Here is a 22,445-nt window from a genome sequence, read left to right on the forward strand (position 1 = left end):
CAGGGAGCTGGATCAGAAGTGGAGCAGCTGAGACTCAAACTGAGCTCTGAAATGGGCTGCTGGCATCGTAGGTGATGGCTTGACCCACTGCACCACAACGTGGTCCCCCTTATATGCAACTTTTAATTGACTGTATCAGGTGACCACTCACCGTTTCTATCTTGTCTCTCTCTTTTTTTTTTTTTTTGTATCCCCTTGCTGTCTTTTAGAATTGTTTGCCTCTCACTCACGATTCTTATATCCAGTGTTATCACGGTTGCTGTAATATCATTGTCCATTTCCCTCTCCTTTCTTTCCCCTCTCCGGAGTCCTTCATTCTTTGTCCTTGTGGAGTCAGGAACTCCAGCAGAGGCTCTGCGCTTCGTGTCTTCTTACGAACACTGTTCTGTTAACGCTGCAACCCCAGCAGTCACCCCTGCTGGCCCTTTCTGATGTCTTCCAACCCTGTCTTCCCCATCTTGCCGTTGAACCCTCGTAAAAGACCTAGCCCACCCTGTGGCCTCTCTTTCATCTGTTTCTGTTCTTTCTGTAACACGAAATGAACTAGCTTTCAAAAATTAATGAATAGGCCTTCCTTTTCACTGCCGAAGAACTCTTGACTTACAAATGTTGCCATTTCATCGTGTTTTCTTCATAAACCTAATGTTTGATGTTCATTACAGAGAGGCCATTCCATAGTGGTCCTCCTGACTGGAAACTTTGGTAAACAAAAAACTAAAATAAATTCTGGGGGCCGACGCTGTGGCATAGCGGGTTAAACCGCCACCTGTGGCGCTGGAATTCCCAGCTGCTCCACTTCCCATCCAGCTCTCTGCGGTGGCTTGGGAAAGCAGTAGAAGATGGCCCAAATCCTTGGGCCCCTGCACCCATGTGGGAGATTCAGAAGCTCCTGGCTCCTGGCTTCAGACTTACTCGGCTCCAGCTGTAGTAGCCATTTGGGGAGCAAACCAGTGGATGGAAGATCTCTCTGTCTCCCTCTGCCTCTCTCTCTCTCTGTAATTCCACCTTTAAAGTAAATAAATAAATCTTTAAAAAAAATAAAACAAAATAAATTCTGACCCCAGAACCTGCTGGACTTCACAGCCATCTCATGAATCATTTCAGTAAAGCTGTGGCTCTTCAAGAAATCACAAGACAATTAAAAAAAAAAAAAGCCTACCCACCTCCACTGTATAGAAAGGAAGTGTCGCTGCCTATTCAGCTGCTAACTTTAGCTAGTCTTGCATCAGGCCTGGCCAAGAGCTACAAATAGTTCCAACTCACCAGCTAGAAGAATCATGGCACCCAGGGAAGAGCTGTTGACTTTCCCTCAGCGGGAGAGCAGGTACTGTGGAGTTTGAGGACATGTATGCTGAATTTTCCCATAAAAGATCAATCATCATACATTGTATGTGCTTTGAAACAAGTGCACTTAGATAAGCAGATGTTTTATGGAAGTCGCCATGCTGCATTGATGAAGCTTCCCTTTTTAAAAAAGAGACTAGAGATTACTATGGAAGTTAAAGTTGTAAAAGAACAATTAACTCATCAAGCCATTCTACTGCCGCTCAGCCTGAAGAAGGTGTACAACATTTAAGTTGATTATAGCTAATAACCTCCGATCTCATTTACCAGCATTGTAATATAGGAAGCTACATAATGTGGCGCACTGGGAACTGAAGTGCTAATCTATTTTTATTCCCTTTTCTTCCTCCTCCTTGCAAGCTAAGCTCAGCATTGGCCAGAGAGAAGTAACAATTCAAAAAGGACCACTGTACAGAACTGAAGGTTACCCAGTCAGCATTGGCTGCAACGTAACTGGCCACCAGGGACCTTCTGAGCAGCATTTCCGGTGGTCTGTGTACCTGCCGACAGCCCCAGCCCAGGAAATCCAGATCGTCAGCACCGACGATGCAAAATTCCCCTATGCAGTGTATGCGCAGTGAGTGCGGAGCCGGGAAATCTACGTGGAGAGAGTGCAGGGCAACTCTGTCTTGTTGCACATCACAGCGCTCCAGATGAAGGATGCTGGCGAGTATGAGTGTCACACACCCAACACTGATGGCAGATACCACGGGAGTTACAGTGCGAAGACTCTTCTAGTCGGTAAGCTGTCTGTCTGCTTCTGCGAGGCAGCTCTGCAAAGCCAGAGGGCCCTCCATCCCCTGGCACCAGGACATGCCCTTACCCTGTTCCATTTGCTTTGAGAAAGAGCTCACCTGCCCACCTGGAAATCCTAGAGATCAGTCACCCATAGGTATCTCGTTCTTCCCAATCACAGTGCCATAAAGATTTAACCAATGTATTGTCTTCCCAAGGTCTTGTCCACAGGTCTCCATAGGTTGGTAACTTCGATCACGTTAAGCAAAGCTTTGAGCATTCTCCCCGTGTCCTCTCTCCTTGAAGGCAGACCAGTGATTTGATAAGAGAACTAGCATTAGTATTATAGGTGATAAGCCACTAATGTGAAAATGACTGTTCTCAAGCCACCGTCCTCTAGCTTATTTACCCCGGGGGAGAGGGTCACAATCCTTGCAGTTGTCATTTTTGTCCCTTTGCCTAGCACCCTCTTTCTGTTGAGCAGACTCCTACATCTACTTCAGCACCCAGGATAGATAGTACTTCTGTGGAATTCATCTTGACTGCTTGAGCCGTATGGCACCTGTTTCCTCTCTCTCTCTCTTTTTTTTTCCAGTTTATTTTATTTGAAAGGTGGAGGAGGGAGAGTGAGAGAGACCTTCCATCTGCTGATTCACTCCCTGGGAGGCTGGGCCAGGCTGAAAGCCAGGAGCCAGGAATTCTCTTTTTTTTTTTTTTTTCCTTTTTTTTTTTTTTGACAGGCAGAGTGGATAGTGAGAGAGAGAGACAGAGAGAAAGGTCTTCCTTTTTGCCGTTGGTTCACCCTCCAATGGCCGCCGCGGTAGGCACGCTGCTGCCGGCGCACCGCGCTGATCCGATGGCAGGAGCCAGGTGCTTCTCCTGGTCTCCCATGGGGTGCAGGGCCCAAGGACTTGGGCCATCCTCCACTGCACTCCCTGGCCACAGCAGAGAGCTGGCCTGGAAGAGGAGCAACCGGGACAGGATCGGTGCCCTGACCGGGACTAGAACCCGGTGTGCCGGCGCCGCAGGCAGAGGATTAGCCTATTGAGCCGCGGCGCCGGCCTAGAGCCAGGAATTCTATTCAGGTCTTCTGCATGAGTGGCAGGGCCCAAGAACTTGAGCCATTTTCCACTACCTTCCAGGGCGTATTATCAGGGAGCTGGATCATAAGCAGAGCAACCGGGACTCCGACTGGTGCTCACATGGGATGCTGGCATTGCAGGCAGCAGCTTAATCCACTGTGCCACAACGCTGGCCCCTACAGGTTTCCTCCTGAAACTGTATTCACACCCCTCTTCTCATCACTCACCAGTTTAGCTATTTGTGGCCTCTTTCCTACCACACCCTGAGCTCCTTGAGAATGCTTGCATCAGTTCCTAGCACAATGGCTAGCACTGAGTAGATGCTAATTAAATGTAATTAGTGATTGGACCCAAGCGTTGCTTCCACAGAAACTGCAGTTGTGTGATTTCATTTGAGGAAGAAGAGAACAGTAGGGCATTAGGATAGCCAGAAAACTTTGGCGACGATGGTGCTTTGACTCAAGTAAGTGATCCCAGACCATCTCAGAACTGTACCTTCGGGAGCAGCAGGGTAAGGCCTGGGGCGGTAAAGTGATGGGCCAGAGTTTCACGTCAGACAGGGACAGATTAAGGATCAGAATGTAGGTTTTGAAGCTCCCAGGGCTTTTCCCTTTAAATTCTCCACGTCTGAGTCCCTAAATTGGTCACAGCTATGCTGATGAAGCAAAGCCAGAGTCGATGCATCACTGAGCCATTTGCTGTGCCAAGTTCCATAGCCTGTACAGAGATGCCAATGTTCCCGTGGGCAATGGGGAAAGCATATGGCTAATGAGAAATCCAACCCAAAGTACACGCTGTGCAGATGGGGCTGCAGGCCCCCCCTGCTCGCCTAAGGAGGCCAGCTGCACAAGAACGGGCCAGTCCGGTGACCACCGTTCCTTGTCTCCAGTCCTGCCAGACACCCTCTCTGCCACCATGAGCCCTCACACTCTCAGTAAGGAGGAAGATGACGCCCTAGAGCTTACCTGTGAGGCATCCAAAGCCACAGCTCAGCACACCCACCTCTCCGTCTCCTGGTACCTGACGCAGGATGGAGGAAGCGGCCAGGCCACCAAGATTATCTCCCTCTCCAGAGATTTTGTGGTGGTCCCTGGGCTAGTGTATGCAGAGAGGTTTGCGGCCGGTGACGTGCGGCTGGACAGGCTTGGGGTCACGACCTTCAGGCTGCGTATAGAGAGGCTGCAGCCCTCAGACCAAGGCCAGGTGTTCTGTGAGGCGGCCGAGTGGATTCAGGATCCAGATGAAACCTGGAGCTGCATCTCAAAAAAGCGGACAGATCCAGCCGCGCTGAGGATCCAGCCAGCGGGTAATTATCTTCTCGGGAAATGCATTAACATGCGGTGGTGGGGATGGATGGGGTGTCTCTCTATTTGTCTCTGGTCGCTGGTTGCCTCCAAGAAAATGTGGCTGGCAGGTTTGAGTACGTGTCATCGCTGGGGGAAGTGTAGCTCAGTAGGATGTCCCGCCGGCTCTGCCCGCAGGGGTTGACATGGGACAAGGTGTGCTGGAGGGAGAGATGGATTGCCAGCTTTCTGTAAGCACCTGACCTATGTTCCCCAGTTTAACCCTCACCACCACCCCAGGAGGCAAGGGGCCGACCCCCCATTGTAAACCCGAAGTGCCTGATTCCAACACGCTGACCCTGCCAAACCCACCAGCCCCCTGCAGAGGGACTAGATTGGAAGGCAGGCCTGTCTCTCTGTGGAGCCCGCTCATCGCAGACATCTTAAGGTAGTTCCAGTTCCCAACTCGTGCTTTGCCTTTGTCAGCGCTGATTCCCTTCCACCTGACCCCCTTCTCAACTTGGAGCAGTGTCACTCCTGGTGACCCTGGCATTTTCATCAAAGCAAGTAGAAAGGCCTAGTCTGGGATTCCCGATGTCCCCATGTGGGTGCTGGTCCTACAGGAGGGGGTTGCTGCAACTACATATATCCTTTGCTACAAGCAATGAATTCGTGGTGGATTATTAAAGTTTGCTTTTCTTTTTTAAAAAGTTTGAGAGGCAGAGAGATGAGACAGGGCTCCCAAATGCTGGCTCACACCCCAAATGGCCAGAGCTGGGCCAGGCGGAAGCCAGGAGACAGGAACTCAGTCCAAGTCCCCCTAGTGGGTGGCAGGGACCCAACCTTTGAATCAACACCTGCTGCCTCCCAGGGTCTGCATCAGTAGGAAGCTGGAGCCAGAAGTGGTGCCGAGTACCAAACCCAAGTACTCCAAAGTGGGACAGGGACAACTTAACCGCTAGGCCAAGTACCCCCTCCTTTCTTTTTAAGAAGTTACTCTGATTGAGGGAGGGAGGGAAGTATGGTTATCTTCTTAGAATTTTATCTCTGAAATAAATGTGTCCTGTAAAGACATATCACATGTGCCTTTAACTTAAGGAAATTCCATTGGGTATTCTTAGTCAAAAAAGAGAGTAAGAAGCCACAAAGTACAGCAATTCTATATAGTAAAAAATGTTTTTAATTGAAAAAGCATACCTAATGTATGTTTTATTCATTTGTGCATACATCCTGCTTATTAGGGTTGCATTCAGAAAGCTGTATATGCTCTCCTTTCTGGGTGATTTAAAGACCAGTCAGGAGCCTATTGACTCCGGGGACTTTTTTATTTTATTTTATTCTTTGCTTCCCTGCCACTACAGAACTGAATTCCCAAGTGAAATGTGAGGCTGTGGCATCCTCGCGGCGGGTCTCACCCATCTCGGCTACTGGAAGCACAGATGCAGTAGGCTCTCTAATTACTGGCCTTGCTTTGTTTGCCAGGGAGAGATTTCCAGGTCAGCATCACAGCTGAGAGCACGTTTGCTGAAGGGAAGCCCTTAGAACTCACGTGCCTGGCAGAGGGCAGCGGCAGCCACCAACAGCTCCAGGGTGCTTGGTTCCTCAATGGGACGGAAATTGCCCAGGTGGATGCTGACGGAGTCCTGGGCCTGAAGACAGACTACAAAGACAGAGCAAGTCAAGGACAGCTCCAGGTTTCCAAGTTAAACCCCAGGGCTTTCTCGCTCAAGATCTTCTCTGTGGGGCCGGAGGATGAAGGTGCCTACAGATGCTCCGTGGCCGAGGTAGTGAGAACTCGGAGGGGCTCTTGGCAGGTGCTCCAGAGGAAGCAGTCACCAGTCAGCCCCGTGCAGCTAGTGAAGCCAGCAGGTAGGTAAAGACAGGGCCAGACATAGACTGGGCAGTTCACAATGGGTGTCAACCAGACCGCACTGGAGGTGGAGTGAAGGAACTAGCTGGAGAGGCGAGTCCAATTCCTGGGCCATCAGTGAGCCATGGCCACGGACGCAGCACTTCCTGTCTCTAAATATTAGCCCCCTTGTCTGTAAAATGACGCATACAACCAGAGGGACCCGAAGTTCCTTCTTGCTGTCTTAGGTTCTTTGATCTATTTGTGGTGTGTGTGTGTGTGTGTGTGAGTGTGAGAGAGAGAAAGAGACATGAGTAGACTTAGCATAGCTACACTTTTTGGCCCTTTTTGGGGAGTCAGCACCCAGGTTACCTCCCCTTCAGGCTGGGCTGGATTGTTCAATTGCCTTCTGTTAGTCGCCTGTTATGTTACCCTGGGATGAGGATTGGTGCTTAGTTATAATTCTGACTCATGGTGAGAAATGAAGAGGTGCATGGTGGGTGCAGACTGCAGGCCCTGAGCTTGCTGTGATGTGGTAAGACGCCCGCCCAAATGGCTCTGAGTATCTGATGCACAGGACTGGGAAAGACACTCACTCACCTCTACTCTCTGAAAGTTGGATGACCTGAAACATATTTGCATAATCAGTGCTGCAGTGTGGGGACAAAAAAAAGACAAATCCAAACTAATATTCAGATGCTCTGGACTGGGTGTTAAATTTCAAGTCTAGAAAGAGTAATTGCCCAAAAGCAAACCAAGTTTTTAAACATTTTTAAAAATAAGCTGAACTAAAAATAAAGACATCCTGTTGTACTTGCTCATGGGAGACGTCTCCAAAGACGGATCGATTTCCCTTTCCTCTTCTTCTCCATCACCCCAGCTGCTAGGAACCAAGACGCACATGCTTCGGGGTAGAGTGGCAGGCCAGGAAGTGTGTTGGTGTAGTTTTCACACTAAGCATTTGGTCTGACTTTCTAGGATTCAGGAGAAACAGTGTAGGCGGGTTTGGATATTTAAACAGAGCTGAAGCTCTGCTTCATGCATCTCAGCCTCCCTTAGAAGAAGCTGCAGGCTTTCTTTACCCGGCAGGTGGAGATGTGTGCCGGCGGTGTGCAAAGGTGTGCTTCACGGTATACAGCTGCTCGTCCCAACAGCGGGGCATCTCCCAGCGCTGAAAATAGCCTTTCACGTGAGCAGGAAACATTATTAGCAAATTTATGAAGGACCCTATTTAGCATTCTGCTCCATTGTTTGAAGTAGGAGGACAGTATTATCATTCCATGCATATTTTAAACAAAAGGAGACACTCAGTACCACCCATCACCACTGTACCTCACACACACTTAGCAAGTTTATTATGTCTTAGCAAGAGGCAATCATGACCACAATGAACTAAGGAAACCTCATTGGTTTGTTTTTTTTAATGATGTTAGTTGGAACATATAATGGTTATGTTAAGGTGGTGAGAATATGAGTAATAATTTCCACCTCTAATTTCTAAACTTCAGTTATGAGTCTAACTTGAAGAAATTTTAAAGTATAATCATGCTTCTAACACACAGAGTTTGGGAACAAGTTTGCTAATTTTGTTGACCTACTTTTAGACATTAACCTCCATTCTGTCTTTGTAACTTAAGTATATATATACATAAAACAAAGACTGAACTCCTTCCTCAGCAGGGAAGAGCAATTTGCACATTCATTTAGACCCTCTTTGGAGTTCTAATGCCAGTTCTAGTTTGCTTTTCTCATTTGCTTTAAACTACCTCTTCTTTCGCAGGTGCATGTCATTTTAAACACGGATGCTAATAGCTAACCTTCATTGAGAACTTGCCCTGAGCCAGCTGGGCTAAGCCCTTGGCAGGTGTCACTTCTTCAACAATGCAGTAGGCTGGGTGCTATTATTGTCCTCATATTTACAGGAAAGGAAACTGAGGCTCGGAAAGAGCCAGTATGTTGCCGGGGTAATTGCGACTCCAGGGCCGGTGGCCTCACACATGTTGCTGGGCTGCCCAGGACGCCTGAGCTCCTGATGTGTCTCTACGTGGCCCCCAACCACACAAGATGCTGCACAATGAGTGATTGTTGAGTGAATGTCTGCATTTCTGCACATCTTTGATTTCCCATCTGAGAGCCAGTCTTACATTCATACATTTATGTTTACACTGCAGTTCAGACATAAGCAGCGTCTCCTGTTAGCAACATGCGCAGACATATGCCGATATATGGGTATATGTATAAACATATAGACATATACGTACACCTATGTCTACATATTTTCCCCCAAGTAATTGTGCTCCCCCCCAGTAATTATTTTTTTAAAGGTTTATTTACTTGAGAGACATAGTTACAGAGAGAGGCAGACACAGAGAGAGAAGTCTTCCATCTGCTGGTTCACTCCCCAAAAGGCTGCAACAGCCAGAGCTGAGCCAATCCGAGGCCAGGAGCTTCTTCCAGATCTCCCATGTGGAGGCAGGGGCACAAGCACTTGAGTCACCCTCCCCTGCTTTCCCAGGCCATCAGTAGAGAGCTGGATTGGAAGTGGAGCAGTCGGGACTCGAACCAGCGCCCATATGGAATGCTGGTGCTGCAGGCAGATGCTTACCCTACTACACCTAAGCGCCGACCCCTCTAGTAATTATTTTTATGGTAGTATTGTAAACAGAGATATTATAATGTTCATTCTTTATTTAAAACATATTCTAAACTAATTAGAATTAATTAGGGAAAGATAAGTAGGAAGAAGAGGATTATTTTGAAGCTGAAGGTATGAGTTTGAAAATAAGAATTTAAATAAAAATAGCTTTATTACTTCCAGACTCAAACCCTGCCCCCCAATTAATCTGATGCACAATATCACCAGATGTTTGCCCAACTAGATATTTCTAAGGAAGGGCCGGTTTAACAAATTGGTAGAAAATTCACGCAAATGATCAGTTACGTAAGGGTAAAGAGACCTTCCTGATACGCTTGCTGCTTTCTTGTTCCCACTCTTTAAGTGTTTAGCAAATCTTTTTTTCTGGAGGTGGTACAGGAGGAAGCAGCCAGATCTAGTTTATCACAAGCCAGTTAAGTGCCAATAAATGAGATTTGAATGTACTTTAGAAAATGTTTTGTTTACTGAAACCTTCTTTTCTTTTAAAATCTGAACCCCGCAGCGAGAAGCGTGGAAGTGTCGGCCAAGAACAAGCAGCAGTCTGTGTGGGAAGGAGAGGCGCTCACCCTTCTCTGCAGGGTGGGGGGAGCTGCCAGTCCGTTGTCTGTGAGCTGGTGGCGTACCCGGCAGGACCAGACCCAGCCGGAGCTAGTGGCTGCTATGGCACAGGATGGCACTGTGCAGCTGGGAGCCTCCCCTGGGGGACCCAGTAACCATGGCAACACAAGGCTGGAGAAAGGCGACTGGGCCACCTTCCAGCTGGAGATCACCTCCGCCGCTGTCGTGGACAGTGGCACGTATGAGTGCAGAGTGTCTGAGAGGACCTGGAGCCCGGCCAGCGATCTGAGCTGGGCTCAGAGGACTGCGGTTACCGTCAAGTCCCTGCGTAAGTGTCTGAGCGATGGTTTCTGAACTCGGGCGTCAGCCTCGTCATTCTGCTGTGGAATTTGATTGTGTGTCATCCTGAACCCCCCGGTTATGGTGTGTGTACCCTAGGACCCAGTGCAGACTGGCTGCAGGCTCTGCCAATTGATCTCCAAAGCTTATTCATCTTCATAAAGATCATCTTTAGAGTGCAACCTGTAAGTTGTTCAAGGTTAAAAACATTCCTATGTATTGGAGAATTGTAGCTGTGTCTTACACATTCTGGCTTTTGACAGCTATACTCCTGGCATTGCAGCTTCTAGCACGTGCAAAAGGGTTCTCATACTGCACCCGTGCTGGGGGGAGGGGAAGGAAGGCAGCCTTGGGGTGGGGACAGCTCCACCCACCCAGCAGCAGCCATCCAATTCCCAGACTGGAGAGACACTGCCTACTTGTTGTCACTGCTGGGAGCAGTCTTAGAAGGGGTCAACTTCGGAAAACAGAGGTCAGAATTCAGATCTGTGAACCAATGTCTACTGAGAATGTATGACACTCCAAATACGCAAATACATGGTCCCATGTGGAGAGGTAGCAATGAGAAAAACGTGGAAGTACTGTACTTGGTTTGGGAAACATGGTAGAAGTTGTATTTTTGCTTTTCTGCATGCAGAGTCAAGTCTACAAGTGAATCTGATGAGCCGTCAACCCCAAGTGAAGTTAGCCAACACCTTTGACTTGGCCTGCATCGTTAGGACTGGCTATTCTGAGCTCAGCCTACCGCTGTCTGTGACATGGCAGTTCCAGCCGACTAGGTCTCGTGTCTTCCAGCAGCTTATTCGGATCTCCCACAATGGCACCATTGAGTGGGGAGATACCCTACCCCAGTTCCAAAGGAAGACGAAGATCTCACAGTCTTCAGCTCGCTCTCAACTCCAAATCTATGACGCCACTGAGGAAGAGACAGGCGTGTACAGGTGTAAAGTGGAAGTTCATGACAGAAGCGCCCTACCCACCAATGGCTTCGTGAGGGCTTCTGCCATCTCTCACCCGGTGAGGGTGCACATTGTCTTACCAGGTATGAGCACCACTGGAAATTCATCCCTGCTTCTTGTTGGGAAGTATTCTTCCCGTTCTGGGAAGTCACAGAGATACAGTGTTGACTACCTGCTCCCATGCTGGTGTTGTGTAAGTAAGCATCATGTGATGAGCGACATCCAGGTCAACGTTAAGTTAGTATGCATGGGATGCCCATGTTGCTTGTTCAAGCATTGAAATCCTTCTATACTGGCTAAAAATAACCACTGTACTGTGTCCCTTCCCCGTCTTCCTGTGAGCTCCATCCACATGGCAACTAAAGGGTACCATGGTGCACAGCAGGGGGCCCTGAGGGCCCAGATCCAGGAGAGAGAAAAATCTTTTAGCTTGGTTATTGCCCATGCCTTACCGGTTAGTCCGTGTTTAGACTTTCTTACCTAGTAGTAGGGATAATGTAATTACATTAGAATGCATTCATCCACCTCTTTTTACTGTGTTAATGTGTGAGAATCAAAGAATTTAGGATTACAGTCAAGTATAATCTACTTTGTCAATCAGTTAAAAGTAAAATACAACCTAGGCAAAGTTTGGCTGTGTCACATATCTTCTATCTCGTAATTTACATTCTCTTAGGACAGAGCGATTAAGAGGCTTTGAAATCATTTAGATCAGACATGCATTGGGTAGCAGCACGGAAAAGTCACTTAATCTGTTCAAGCCTTAGTTACTTCAGCTGTAAATTGCTGATGTGCAATTTAAATGTGATGACATATCTGACATGCTTAGTACAGGGCTGAACACACCAAGCTCATGCTTGAACATGGTAGCTATCATATTCTCTCTGCTGCTGGGTAATATTTTTGGTACTAGAAGTGATCCTTTTGCTTATGAATTCATGCCTTCATTGTGGTATTGAAATGGTTGTCCCAAGCCTTTCTTCTTAAAACTTCTCTTTTTCTTGGCCCTATAACACCAGAGTTTCTTGGCTGCTGTCTAACACTGTGTGTCCCTTCTCATCCTCTTTTGCAAAAGTCACGTCCTCCACTAACTCATTATGAAAGGAAACTGTCCCTCTGGGTTTCATCCTCAGTTTGCTCTCTTCCCACTGTTCTCTCCCGAGGTAGACGCCATCCACATGCTGACAACTCCCAGTCCATTATCCTCAAGCACTTACTTCTCTTCTGATCTCCAGATTCAAACTGCCTCCAAGACGTGTCTACACTCGCTAGGGCAGAACACAGGCCCACCATTATCCAGAGCTACTTCTTCTACATGGTTCTCCTGTTTCCGCTACCCAGTAGTAACCCGTGTTGGAAACCTGAGTCATCACAACTCCTCCATGTGCACCTTATGTCCAAACTCCCCTGGGCTGCCCTGCAAGGTCCTCTATAATCTGGTACATTTGTGCTTTTCCAGCATCCTCTTCTGCTTTCTGTCTTGAATTTAAGCTCTAGCTACACTGAATTACTTGCCGTTCTGCCACATCCAATGTTCCCTTTCAAAGTCTTTGTTCAAGTCGCTTCCTTTGTGTGGAATTCTTGAACCCCTTCTTCATCACAATTATTCCCACGAACCTATAAGATTTAGCTCAGAGTCACCTTCTCCAGGAAGTCTTTGTCACTTCTACATCTGGGTTGTGACTCACCATGTGCTCTGATAGCCACTTCCCCACATCCCTGTCCCACAGGGTGACACGATGCTGTAAACTCTAAGCCTCTGTCCCTGTATATGTCTCTCCTTCTAACTGCGAGCCGCTGAGAGGAGGTATCCACAGGCTCTGGGCTAGTCTGGCACACAGTGTCATATGCACTTAATAAATGTTTGTTGAAGAAAGGAACCTACTGTCAAATCGAGAAGCTATTACAAAAGTAGAATCAGTGATGCCAGCAAGAAATTAGGATAAGATTTGGAAGAAAGGTGTATTGCCCATCTTTCTGACAAAGCAGAAAAGTTGCTGAGGTTAGGAGATAGTGGACTGAGTGGCTGCAAAGAGACATACAATTTTAGCAGCCCATATACAGCTTCCTTTCGTTTGCCCATGTTTGAAGGCAGATACAAGCACAATTTGGCAAACTGTGGAACCAGAAGTACTGCGGGTAGTGAACGTACAGAAGCTTACTGGTGCCATTTCTCCTTATCTGATGCCTGAAATGCTACCAAAGGGAGGGCTGTGCTTAAATACTGAAGCATTAGCTCGTGGAAAAGAGATGGGGCTTTTCTCTGCAGCAAGGATAGGACTGGGAACAGTGGGTGGAGTTAGGAAGAGAGAAAATTCAACTTGATACCAGCCAGAGTTCTCTCTGGTGACAGAGCAGCCTGCAGATGGAATGGGCTGCTCGGTAAATGGGGAGCTGTCCCCTTAGTGGGGCTGTTGTGATTCTATAGGAAGAATTGCCCTAGTTGCTCTCTAATAACCCTTTTACCTTCAGAGTCTATTTTCTAGCAAAGTAAATGCTTCCATTCTTTCACTTTAGAGAGCAAGCTAAAAGTGAATTCAAGCAGCCAAGTCCAAGAGATCACCATCAACTCCAACACCAATATAGAATGTAGCATTTTGTCCCGGTCCACTGGAAACCTCCAGTTCGCTGTTATTTGGTATTTCTCTCCTATTTCCACGAATGCATCCTGGCTGAGGATCCTGGAAGTGGACCAAACCAATGTTATAAAATTTGGGGATGAATTTCACACCCCTTGGAGGAAACAAAAATTTCACGCTGAGAAGGTTTCCCAAGATTTGTTTCAGCTGCACATTCTGGGCGTGGATGACAGCGACCAGGGCAGCTATCACTGTGCTGTGGAAGAATGGCTCTTGTCTACAAATAGCACTTGGCACAAGCTTGGGAGCGAGAAGTCAGGACTAACACAATTAAGACTCAAGCCCACAGGTAAACCTTCTGCGTCTACAAAAGTACATCCAAAAGGCAAACTAACTTTGGTGCAAACAATTTTGAAACTCATGCATAGGATGGATCTTCAAAAGTTCATGGAAAATGTGTATTAGAAAAAAAAAACTATGCATGAATTCTCAAGGGTCTTTCTCTAGGACTGCCATCTTTGCTTGGTCAGCTATCCTATGGTGCGATGGTTAAGATTTTCACTTATATGGAAGTGAAAATATGGCCTGGAGTTCTAGGGATGGTGTCCACTCACCAATGATTGCGGGACCTAGCAGTTCACTGGAGGAGGTGAGGTCACTCAAGGTGAACCCATCAGAGGGTTCTAGGAGCTCAGATGGGTACAAGATGCCTGTGATTGGTTTGCTTCTCAGCCTGGCAGCCCGGTCTCTGCAACTCCCCAGGGTATCGTATCTCCGGATCTCTGTAATAACAAGCTGTGTCATTCCAGTGGGGCTCTACTGTAATTTGGCTGAGAAAGAGTAATACGAAGCATATTTCTCCCACTGTGAACAGAAACTGTACAACTCTATGGGGATGTGTGGAGAAATTGCTTTTCAACATTTGGCTGCCTAAACATAAGGCAAATAAGAGTAGTTAACCATTGGAATGGCTTGCTGAGGAATCTCCTCTTCCTCAGGAGATCTTAAAAAATGCAATGGGAGTGCCATCCATTTGCACCAGTCTCAATGTGAACAGGGTTGATTAGGTCTCACAGCACTGGTCAGGTCACCTCCAGTGTTGATTAAAATTAAATGAATGTCACAGCTAAGGTTCAGCAATTGGACAAGCTCCAGTAGCACAATGCAAACAAATCAGTCTACTTTCATGCTTAAAATTCTATTTTCAAGGCAGCATAAAAAAAAATAAAAATAAGATTATGAGGCAGGCATTTAGCCTGGCTGTTAAAATACTCACATCCCATATCTCAGTGCCTGGGTTTGAGTCCTGACTTGCCTTCTGATTCCAGCTTCCTACTAATGCACACCATGAGAGGTGGCAGAAGATGGTTCAAGTACTTGGTTGGGTCCCTGCCAACCATCAGGGAGACTTGTATTGTGTTCCTGACTCCAGGCTTCAGCCTGGCCCAGTCCAAGTGTGGGCATTTGGGGCAGTGAACCAACAAATGGGAGGTTTCTCTGTCTCTCAAATAAACAAATAAGATTATAATTGAACATTACTGTGTGTTAGGTAGTGGGTATGCAAAGATACATAGGGCTAGCTCTTGCCCTTAAGACATTCGCCACCCAAGGGCAGTATGGTAGTTTAGGCTATGTCTCCAGTTGTCTAAGCCAGAGTCTTACCCTTGTGTGTATGCCCCCTTTTAGGAGACGGTCACTGTTTAGCTCAAGCCAATGCTGCCCGTGTAGAAACATGGGCTCAATGCTATCAGATCTCTTGTACATTCAAGAGGTAGCTACAATCACATTCACTGCTAATCCTAAGTCTTTTAACATATTGTAGGTGAGGGTGGGCATTTAGCCGAGTGGTTAAGATGTGAGTGAAGATGCCCACTACCCATATCGGAGTACTGGGTTCGATATCCAGCTCTGGTTCCTGGTTCCAGCCTCTTGGTAATGTGCATCCTGGGAGGCAGCTGGAGATGGCTCAAGTAATTGGGTCCCTTACACCCACAGGGGAGACCTGGATTGAGTTCTCTACTCCCTTCTTCAGCCAGGCCTCAGCCTGATTGTTGCAGGCATTTGGGGAACGAATCAGCAGATAGGAGTTCTTTCTCAGCCTCTCAAGTAAAAAATGAAATACTGTAGGTATCACACAAAACATGTCTGTGGGTTGATGTGATGTGGGTTGCCAATTCTCTGATGCAGAGAATGAGTTAAGGAAGAAGGCCCTGGAGGAGAAATTGAGAAGAATCGGTTAGAATTGGAGGAGGGAAGTTTTCCCTGAGGTCAAAAGAGAAGAGAATTTCAAGAAGGAAAGCGATGCCAGTGATAAAAATCACAGACAGGAAAAGACAGAAAAAGACTGGAGCTTCCCCTGACCTGGCTCACCAGGCCCTGGCCAAGGACAGGGATGGGGCTGGAAGCCAGATGGCAACGATGTCAGGAGGGCTTGAGGCCAGGAGACAGAGACAGCGTCACAGGAACCTACTCCTGCACATACTTTTCCAGGAAGAAAAGGAGAGAGCAATGCTAGTAACTAAAAAAGCCCAAGATCAGACAAAGTTGTTCTTTTAAAAGGAGACTCGTAAATATGTTTGTCATGGAATTGGGAATTTAGCACACCCTAAAATTTCTTCATTTTGTTTGTAACTACTCTGAATGTCTTTCCAAGTCCTCACCTACTGGTTAGCAGGGGCAAGGCTGGTCTGTGGCAAAGTGGGAAAAGCCATCGCCTGAAGCACCAGCATCCCATGTGGGTGCTAGGTTGTGTCCCAGCTGCTCTGTTTCCCATCCAGCTCCTTGCTAATGCACCTGAGAAAGCAGCTGAAAATGGTCCAAGTGTTTGGGCCCCTGCCATCCACGTGGGAGACCTCGATGAAGCTCCTGGCTCCTGGCTTCGGCCTGGCCTAGCCCTGGCTGTTGCAATCATTTGGGGAGTGAACCAGAGGGCAGAAGATCTCTCTCTCTCTTTCTCTGTAACTCTGACTTTCAAATGAAATAAGTAAATCTTTTTTTTTTTTAATTTATTTATTTACTCAAAAGTCAGAGTTACACAGAGAGAGAGAAGGAGAGGCAAAGAGAGATAGGTCTTCCATCCGCTGGTTCACTCCCCAGTTGGCCGCAATGGCCGGAGCTGCACCAATCCGAAGCCAGGAGCCAGGAGCTTCTTCCAGGTCTCCCACGTGGGCTCAAGGACCCAAGGACTTGGGCCATCCTCCACTTCCCTCCCGGGCTACAGCAGAGAGCTTGATCGAAAGTGGAGCAGCCAGGACATGAACCGGCGCCCATATGGGATGCCAGCACTGCAGGCAGCAGCTTTACCCAATGCACCACAGTGCCGACTCCTAAATAAATCTTAAAAACAAACAAACAAAAACAGGTAGCCCTATCACTCTGCAGGCCACTCCCTTGTTTGTTTGTTTTTTTTTAAAAGTAAATACCCAAATCTGTTTATAATATAATAAAATCATTTGAATGGTTCCCCTGGGTAGTATTCTGATACTTGCATCAAAATGTCCGGTCACACTGGAGACAATCCTCGGGTGTGGGAGGAGGGATGGTGGTGGAATACACAACTGCAGGGGTGCAGAGTCACAGACGGCCCCTCTGGGAAGCGGAGCAGCAAGAGAATCTGCAAGGAGAAGGTGGAAGCTGCAGGCGAGAGGGCCCGGTTCAAGCTGGGTGTTGCTCAGTGGTAGGTCCAAGAGGCAAGAGGTCAGGTTAAAAAAGGAAGTGACTGGTTTGGTTCTTAGTAGAGAATGTTTGGGCAAATGTGAAAGAAGGCCAGGGGTCAAGGAAAAGTATTAAGGATGAAGCATCGAACGTGCAGTGACTAAGATCCCAAGGAAGATGCCCCCACCCGTATCAGAGTGCCCGAGGCTGACTCTCAGCTCTAGCTCCTCACTCCAGCTGCCTCGGGAGGCAACAGAGATGGCTCAAGGAGCTGGGTCCCTGCTGCCCAAGCGGGAGACCTGGATTGTTCCCAGCTGCTGGCTTCGGCCTGGCCCGGTCCCAGGCATTTGAGGAGGGAATTAACAGATGGTATCTCACTCTGGCCCTAGCTCCCCTTCTTTTCTCCTGGATTTCTCCATGGAGAAATGATTTTTCAGAGGACATGGCCAGTTTCAACATGTGCATTCTTCTCTAACTTACTGCCATTTGTTTCCTAGGAAGTAAGATCCGTGTCTCCAAGGTGGACTGGACAGCAAACGCCACTGAGCACAGAGAGGTGGCCCTGCGCTGTGGCCTGGAGAGCTCGGGTGGCCCAGCCACCCTGTACTCCGTGGTGTGGTACTGGAACAGAGAGCATTCCGAAAGTAAAATGCTGGTGCACCTGCACCATGATGGCTTGCTGGAGTATGGGGAAGAGGGGCTCCAGAGCCGTCTGCACTGTTACCGCTCAGCCCCTGTGGACTTTGTCCTGAAGCTGCACCGGGTGGAGCTGGCAGATGCTGGCATGTACTGGTGCAGGGTGGCAGAGTGGCAGCTACACGAGCAGTCGAGCAAGTGGGTCAGCCAAGTGTCAGCTGAGTCACAGCGCATGATGCTCACCGTGCTGCCCTCAGGTAATGGGGTTCACCTGCCATGGGTTGGGGAGCGGGAGGGTATTTGGCTCTCCTCTGTAGCTTTCCCTCCCAACTAGGTATTGCTCCTCCATCGGGCTGAAGACAAGTTTTCCAATTTCCTAAAGACAGTGCTTTTGCTATCTCTCTCAACAGTGACTCCTTTGAACAAAGTCTAAATGAGGTTTTTGCATAGTTGTTCAATTATCAGGGGCATCTGACCTGCTTGCCCTTCTTCTCCCAAACAAACGTGTCACCAATGTCATTGTCCCTTTGAGGAACCAAATAATGTGGGATGCAGACAGCCTTGTCTCTTGGCTGATCCTTTCATCTCCACCTGGTTGTAGGAGGGAGAGGGAGATGGTGACTTTCCATGTTGATATGATGGAACCAAGGCCAACTACATATCTAAGGGCTCCCTTTGTCCCTCCTCAGTGAATACATGCCAACCTTCTGGGCCTCCAGGACTTTGCCCATGATGGCCATTTGGTGCCCCTCTTCTAACTATGCCTCGAAAGCATCAAGGAAGCCAGGGTGCTCTATGGAACTTCTTTATGGGCTCCAGCAAGGAGGGCAGCATCTCAAGGCTATTGGCCAAAGGGTGACCTTTCTCTAGAGGGAAGGTCATCCTGTCAGCAGGGTGCTCAGCTTCAGGGAGTGTGTGGCACAGGTGACTGGGAGGGAGGAGCAGGCCAGGGCCAGGAATATGATAGACATTGACTAAGCACTTGTAAATGAAAGCCGAAATGTCTCCAGACGGGCCAGGATATCTTCTCTGGTGATCAGTGGGCAGGTGTTGTAGCCAGGTGCATTCTCTCAGCCAGGTCTTTCTAGTGGAGTTCAAGGAGAAGCGAGAGGTGATCTAGATGCTAAACCAGCTGTGGGAAAGACCACTGGAGAAGTGGAGGTGTGGTCTCATGTCCACACCAGGAAGGCTAACGGGTCATGTCCAGTAAAGGTAAGATTCCAAAGACTCCTGCTAGCTTTGGAGAGCCCAGGAGGGAAAGATAAGACTTCCCAAAGTGGGGACCAGGCTTCAACAGTGAGTTCAGAGCTGGCTGATGCGCCCCCTGGGGCACCATCTCCTTCTCCCCACATCTAGTCTTCAGCAGAATTGTTCTCCCTGCCAGCCTTCCCTCTATTCCAACAATCACAGGAAGTCCCACACCCACATGCCACACATGTTTTACCACTGGGATTCGTGGACTCTGGAGAAGCAGCAGTTTTTACAGTAGAATACATAGATAATAACTGTAAAAAGTATCTATTCTGTGGCTAAAATGCACATCTCCTCTGAGGCAGTTGGGATCCTTCATAATATATATATACTATATATATAATATGAAGTTTATATATAAATATATATAGTTAATGTCTGTAGAATACTTGGAAAACAGGAGTAACATTTTAAAAAGATGAGCTCTGAATGTGAAACCTTAAAAATTGAGTGATCTTTGCATTCTTCATAGTTGCAAAAGCTCAAAAGCCTGTGCCGTGACCAGCCGAGGATTTTCAGTGTAACTGCTGTCAAGGTTCTCAAGGCAGTCTTCCCAACACGAGTTAGAACTTCGGATTTTCCACCGGGCTGTTCCTTTCCAGTGGTTGAGGAACCAAACAGGACGATGAAAATCCCCCAGGAGTGGAGCTAGATAAGCCTCACATCTCTACCGCTTAGTAGCCACGAAATCACACCCTGGTTGCTTGACCTCTGTGAGCCTCTGCCTTCTCATAAAACGAGCATCAGTACACAAATGTACATAAAGTATCTAGTACAGTCCACAAATGTTAACTCCTTTTCCCTTTATGCATCCAAACATCACACACACACACACGCACACACACACAGTGTCATTGAACAAGCTCTAGCAGGGGAGTGACATCATGAGATTCGCATTTGAGAATGCTCAGCTGGGAGCAGTGTTCCAGATGAGTCGGAGGGGAGGCAGACGGAGCGAGAGGACTGTTTGAGATTGTGGGAAGCAAGGTGAGACAAGGGCCAGACTTGAGTTAAGGTGGTGCCAGTGCCGACTGAGAGAAGGGCAGGCATTAGCTATTAAGAGAGAGAATCTTTGGGATTTAAAAACTGATTACATACATGTGGAGAGTGAATGAGTGGAACGGAAAATCAAGGATGAATGGTTGGGTGGCTTAGGTGGAGACTGGAGCTATTTATAGGCAAGGTAACCCAGGAAAAAGGTTTAAAAGGGTATTAGTTCAGTTCTGGGTAAGTTGATCTGGAATTGAGCTTGGAGTACCTGTGAGTTGTCAGAGGGGAGCTGTCAGAGGCTCATCAGGACTTGCACTTGGTATCTCTGCCAGACTTGTACATTAAGAGTCATCAAGTTAGAGCCAGCAATGGCGCCCAAGGATGGGCCCCTGAAGTGAACAGCGTTTGTCAGAGGAGTAGAGAGGAAGACCAGGGAAAGAGACTGAAAGGAGAGGCTGAGGGATGCGAGAAGTGGTTCTGACGACATCAGAGCAAGCCAAGGCAGAGAGGGTATCCCGAGGGGAGGGGGTGTCAGTACATCGAACGGTTGCACAGGGGTCCATTAAGATGAGCGAGGTGAAGTGGCCGCTGGGCTTGGCGATGCAGGACAATTACAGAAAAGGAATAAGAGAAGTCAGACTGCACGGCTTGAGGAGCGAGCAAGTGGACACGTCAAGTGCAGATGACTCTACCGAGAGCTTCGATAGCAAGGAAAAGAGAAAAGGCAGTAACAAGCGGCGGGAGGTGTTCATCCGAGTGTTTCAGTCCTGCTTTTTTTCCATCTTGGTTTCAAGATGGCCAGAACTTGAGGACGTGTGTGTTCCAGAAGAGTCAGTGGGAAGGGAGAAGGTGCCGAGTAGAGGAGAGTAGCTGGGACTGAGCGTCTGGCCTCTCGCTATGAACGAGTGCCACACTGGAACCCCCATGCTGTCATTCCCAGGTCAGTATCTACCATCCTTTGCCTATCAGCTGAGCTGCCAGTTTTAGTGACCTACCTTTTTCTTAGTTCTTACACCTGCAATTGCCGGTTTAACATCCATCACCATTGTTGGACCATCCGTTCTGAGAGGCAAAGGCTGTGAGCATCTTGTTGCTGGCACTAACGCAGTACCTAGATCACAGCAGATCTTAAATAGTTACAGAATCTCAGTGGGATTGCCTCCAGGTGGGTACTAGGTTTATGTGATAATAAGATCCAGGTCAAATATAACATAGTACTAATTCGTACTTCTCAAGTGCTTTTTCTTTCTTTCTTTTTTTTTTTTTTTTGTAAAGATTTATTTATTTATTTGAAAGGCAGAGATACAGAGAGGAGAGAGAGAGAGAGAGAGAGAGAGAGAGAGAGAGAATCTTCCATCTTCTGGTTCACTCCCCAGGTGGCCACAATAGCTGGAGCTGGGCCAAGCTGAAGTCAGAAGCCAGGAGGTTCTTCTGAGTCTCCACATGGGTGCAGGGGCCCAAGGACTTGGGCCATCTTCCACTGCTTTCCCAGGTGCATTAACAGGGAGCTGCCAGGACTTGAACCAGTGCCCATATGGGATGCTGACACTGCAGGCAGAGGCTTAACCTTCTACGCTACAGCACCGGCCCCCTCAAATGATTTCCTACCCACTCTATTTGGCCTCATTTTAGACTGCATTCCAGAACTTCATAGCAAGTGACGGCAGCAAAGTTCAGAGGTATTTCCTGGGGGAAAGAATCTTGCTTTTTCCTCCCTATTTTACTTGCTTACTGTTGACTAAGCCAAGGAAGGGACTAGAGTTGTCTGGGCCTTTTTACCTAACTCTCAGACTCTAAACATAAATGTTTTATTCTAGAGAATTCTCTATTATTATTATTTTTTTTTTTAAATTTTTGACAGGCAGAGTGGACAGTGAGAGAGAGAGATAGAGAGAAAGGTCTTCCTTTGCCGTTGGTTCACCCTCTAATGGCCGCCGCGGTAGCGCGCTGCAGACGGCGCACCGCGCTGATCCGATGGCAGGAGCCAGGTGCTTCTCCTGGTCTCCCATGGGGTGCAGGGCCCAAGCACTTGGGCCATCCTCCACTGCACTCCCGGGCCACAGCAGAGAGCTGGCCTGGAAGAGGGGCAACTGGGACAGGATCGGTGCCCTGACCGGGACTAGAACCCGGTGTGCCGGCGCCGCAAGGCGGAGGATTAGCCTAGTGAGCCGCGGCGCCGGCGAGAATTCTCTATTATTAATAGGCCAAGATATAAGGCTTCCCAAAGACTCAATTATTTGTAGTAGTGAGGTGTTTATGACTATTCCCAGCTTTTATCTGCATGAGGATTTATTCAGAAAGTGTATCCTTGAAGCTAATAGGTGTTGCAGTCTCTTTGGAGTTTCTAGAGACACCATGCCATTTGTCTATACATACAGTGCCTCCAATAAGGCCTTTTATGTAGCACTCAACACATTCTTTTCTTTTTTTAAGATTTATTTACTTATTAGAAAGGCAGAGTTACAGAGATGCAGAGGCAGAGAGAGAGAGAGGGAGAGAGAGAGAGGTCTTCCATCTGCAGGTTCATTCC

At 47.9% G+C, this 22,445-nt stretch overlaps 1 protein-coding gene across 1 annotated transcript in view; it reads left to right on the forward strand.

Moving 5' to 3' along the window:
* CD101 (CD101 molecule) overlaps nucleotides 1-22,445 on the forward strand; it is a 33,676-nt gene that overhangs the window by 7,622 nt on the left and 3,609 nt on the right. The window contains 7 exon segments of the mRNA XM_062190126.1: nucleotides 1,705-2,085; nucleotides 4,051-4,467; nucleotides 5,927-6,313; nucleotides 9,452-9,835; nucleotides 10,484-10,888; nucleotides 13,323-13,733; nucleotides 17,536-17,931. Of these exon segments, the coding sequence (XP_062046110.1) occupies nucleotides 1,705-2,085; nucleotides 4,051-4,467; nucleotides 5,927-6,313; nucleotides 9,452-9,835; nucleotides 10,484-10,888; nucleotides 13,323-13,733; nucleotides 17,536-17,931 (2,781 nt within the window).

The sequence above is a fragment of the Lepus europaeus genome, chromosome 5, assembly GCF_033115175.1.
Source record: "Lepus europaeus isolate LE1 chromosome 5, mLepTim1.pri, whole genome shotgun sequence".
In the NCBI taxonomy this organism is placed as follows: Eukaryota; Metazoa; Chordata; class Mammalia; order Lagomorpha; family Leporidae; genus Lepus; species Lepus europaeus.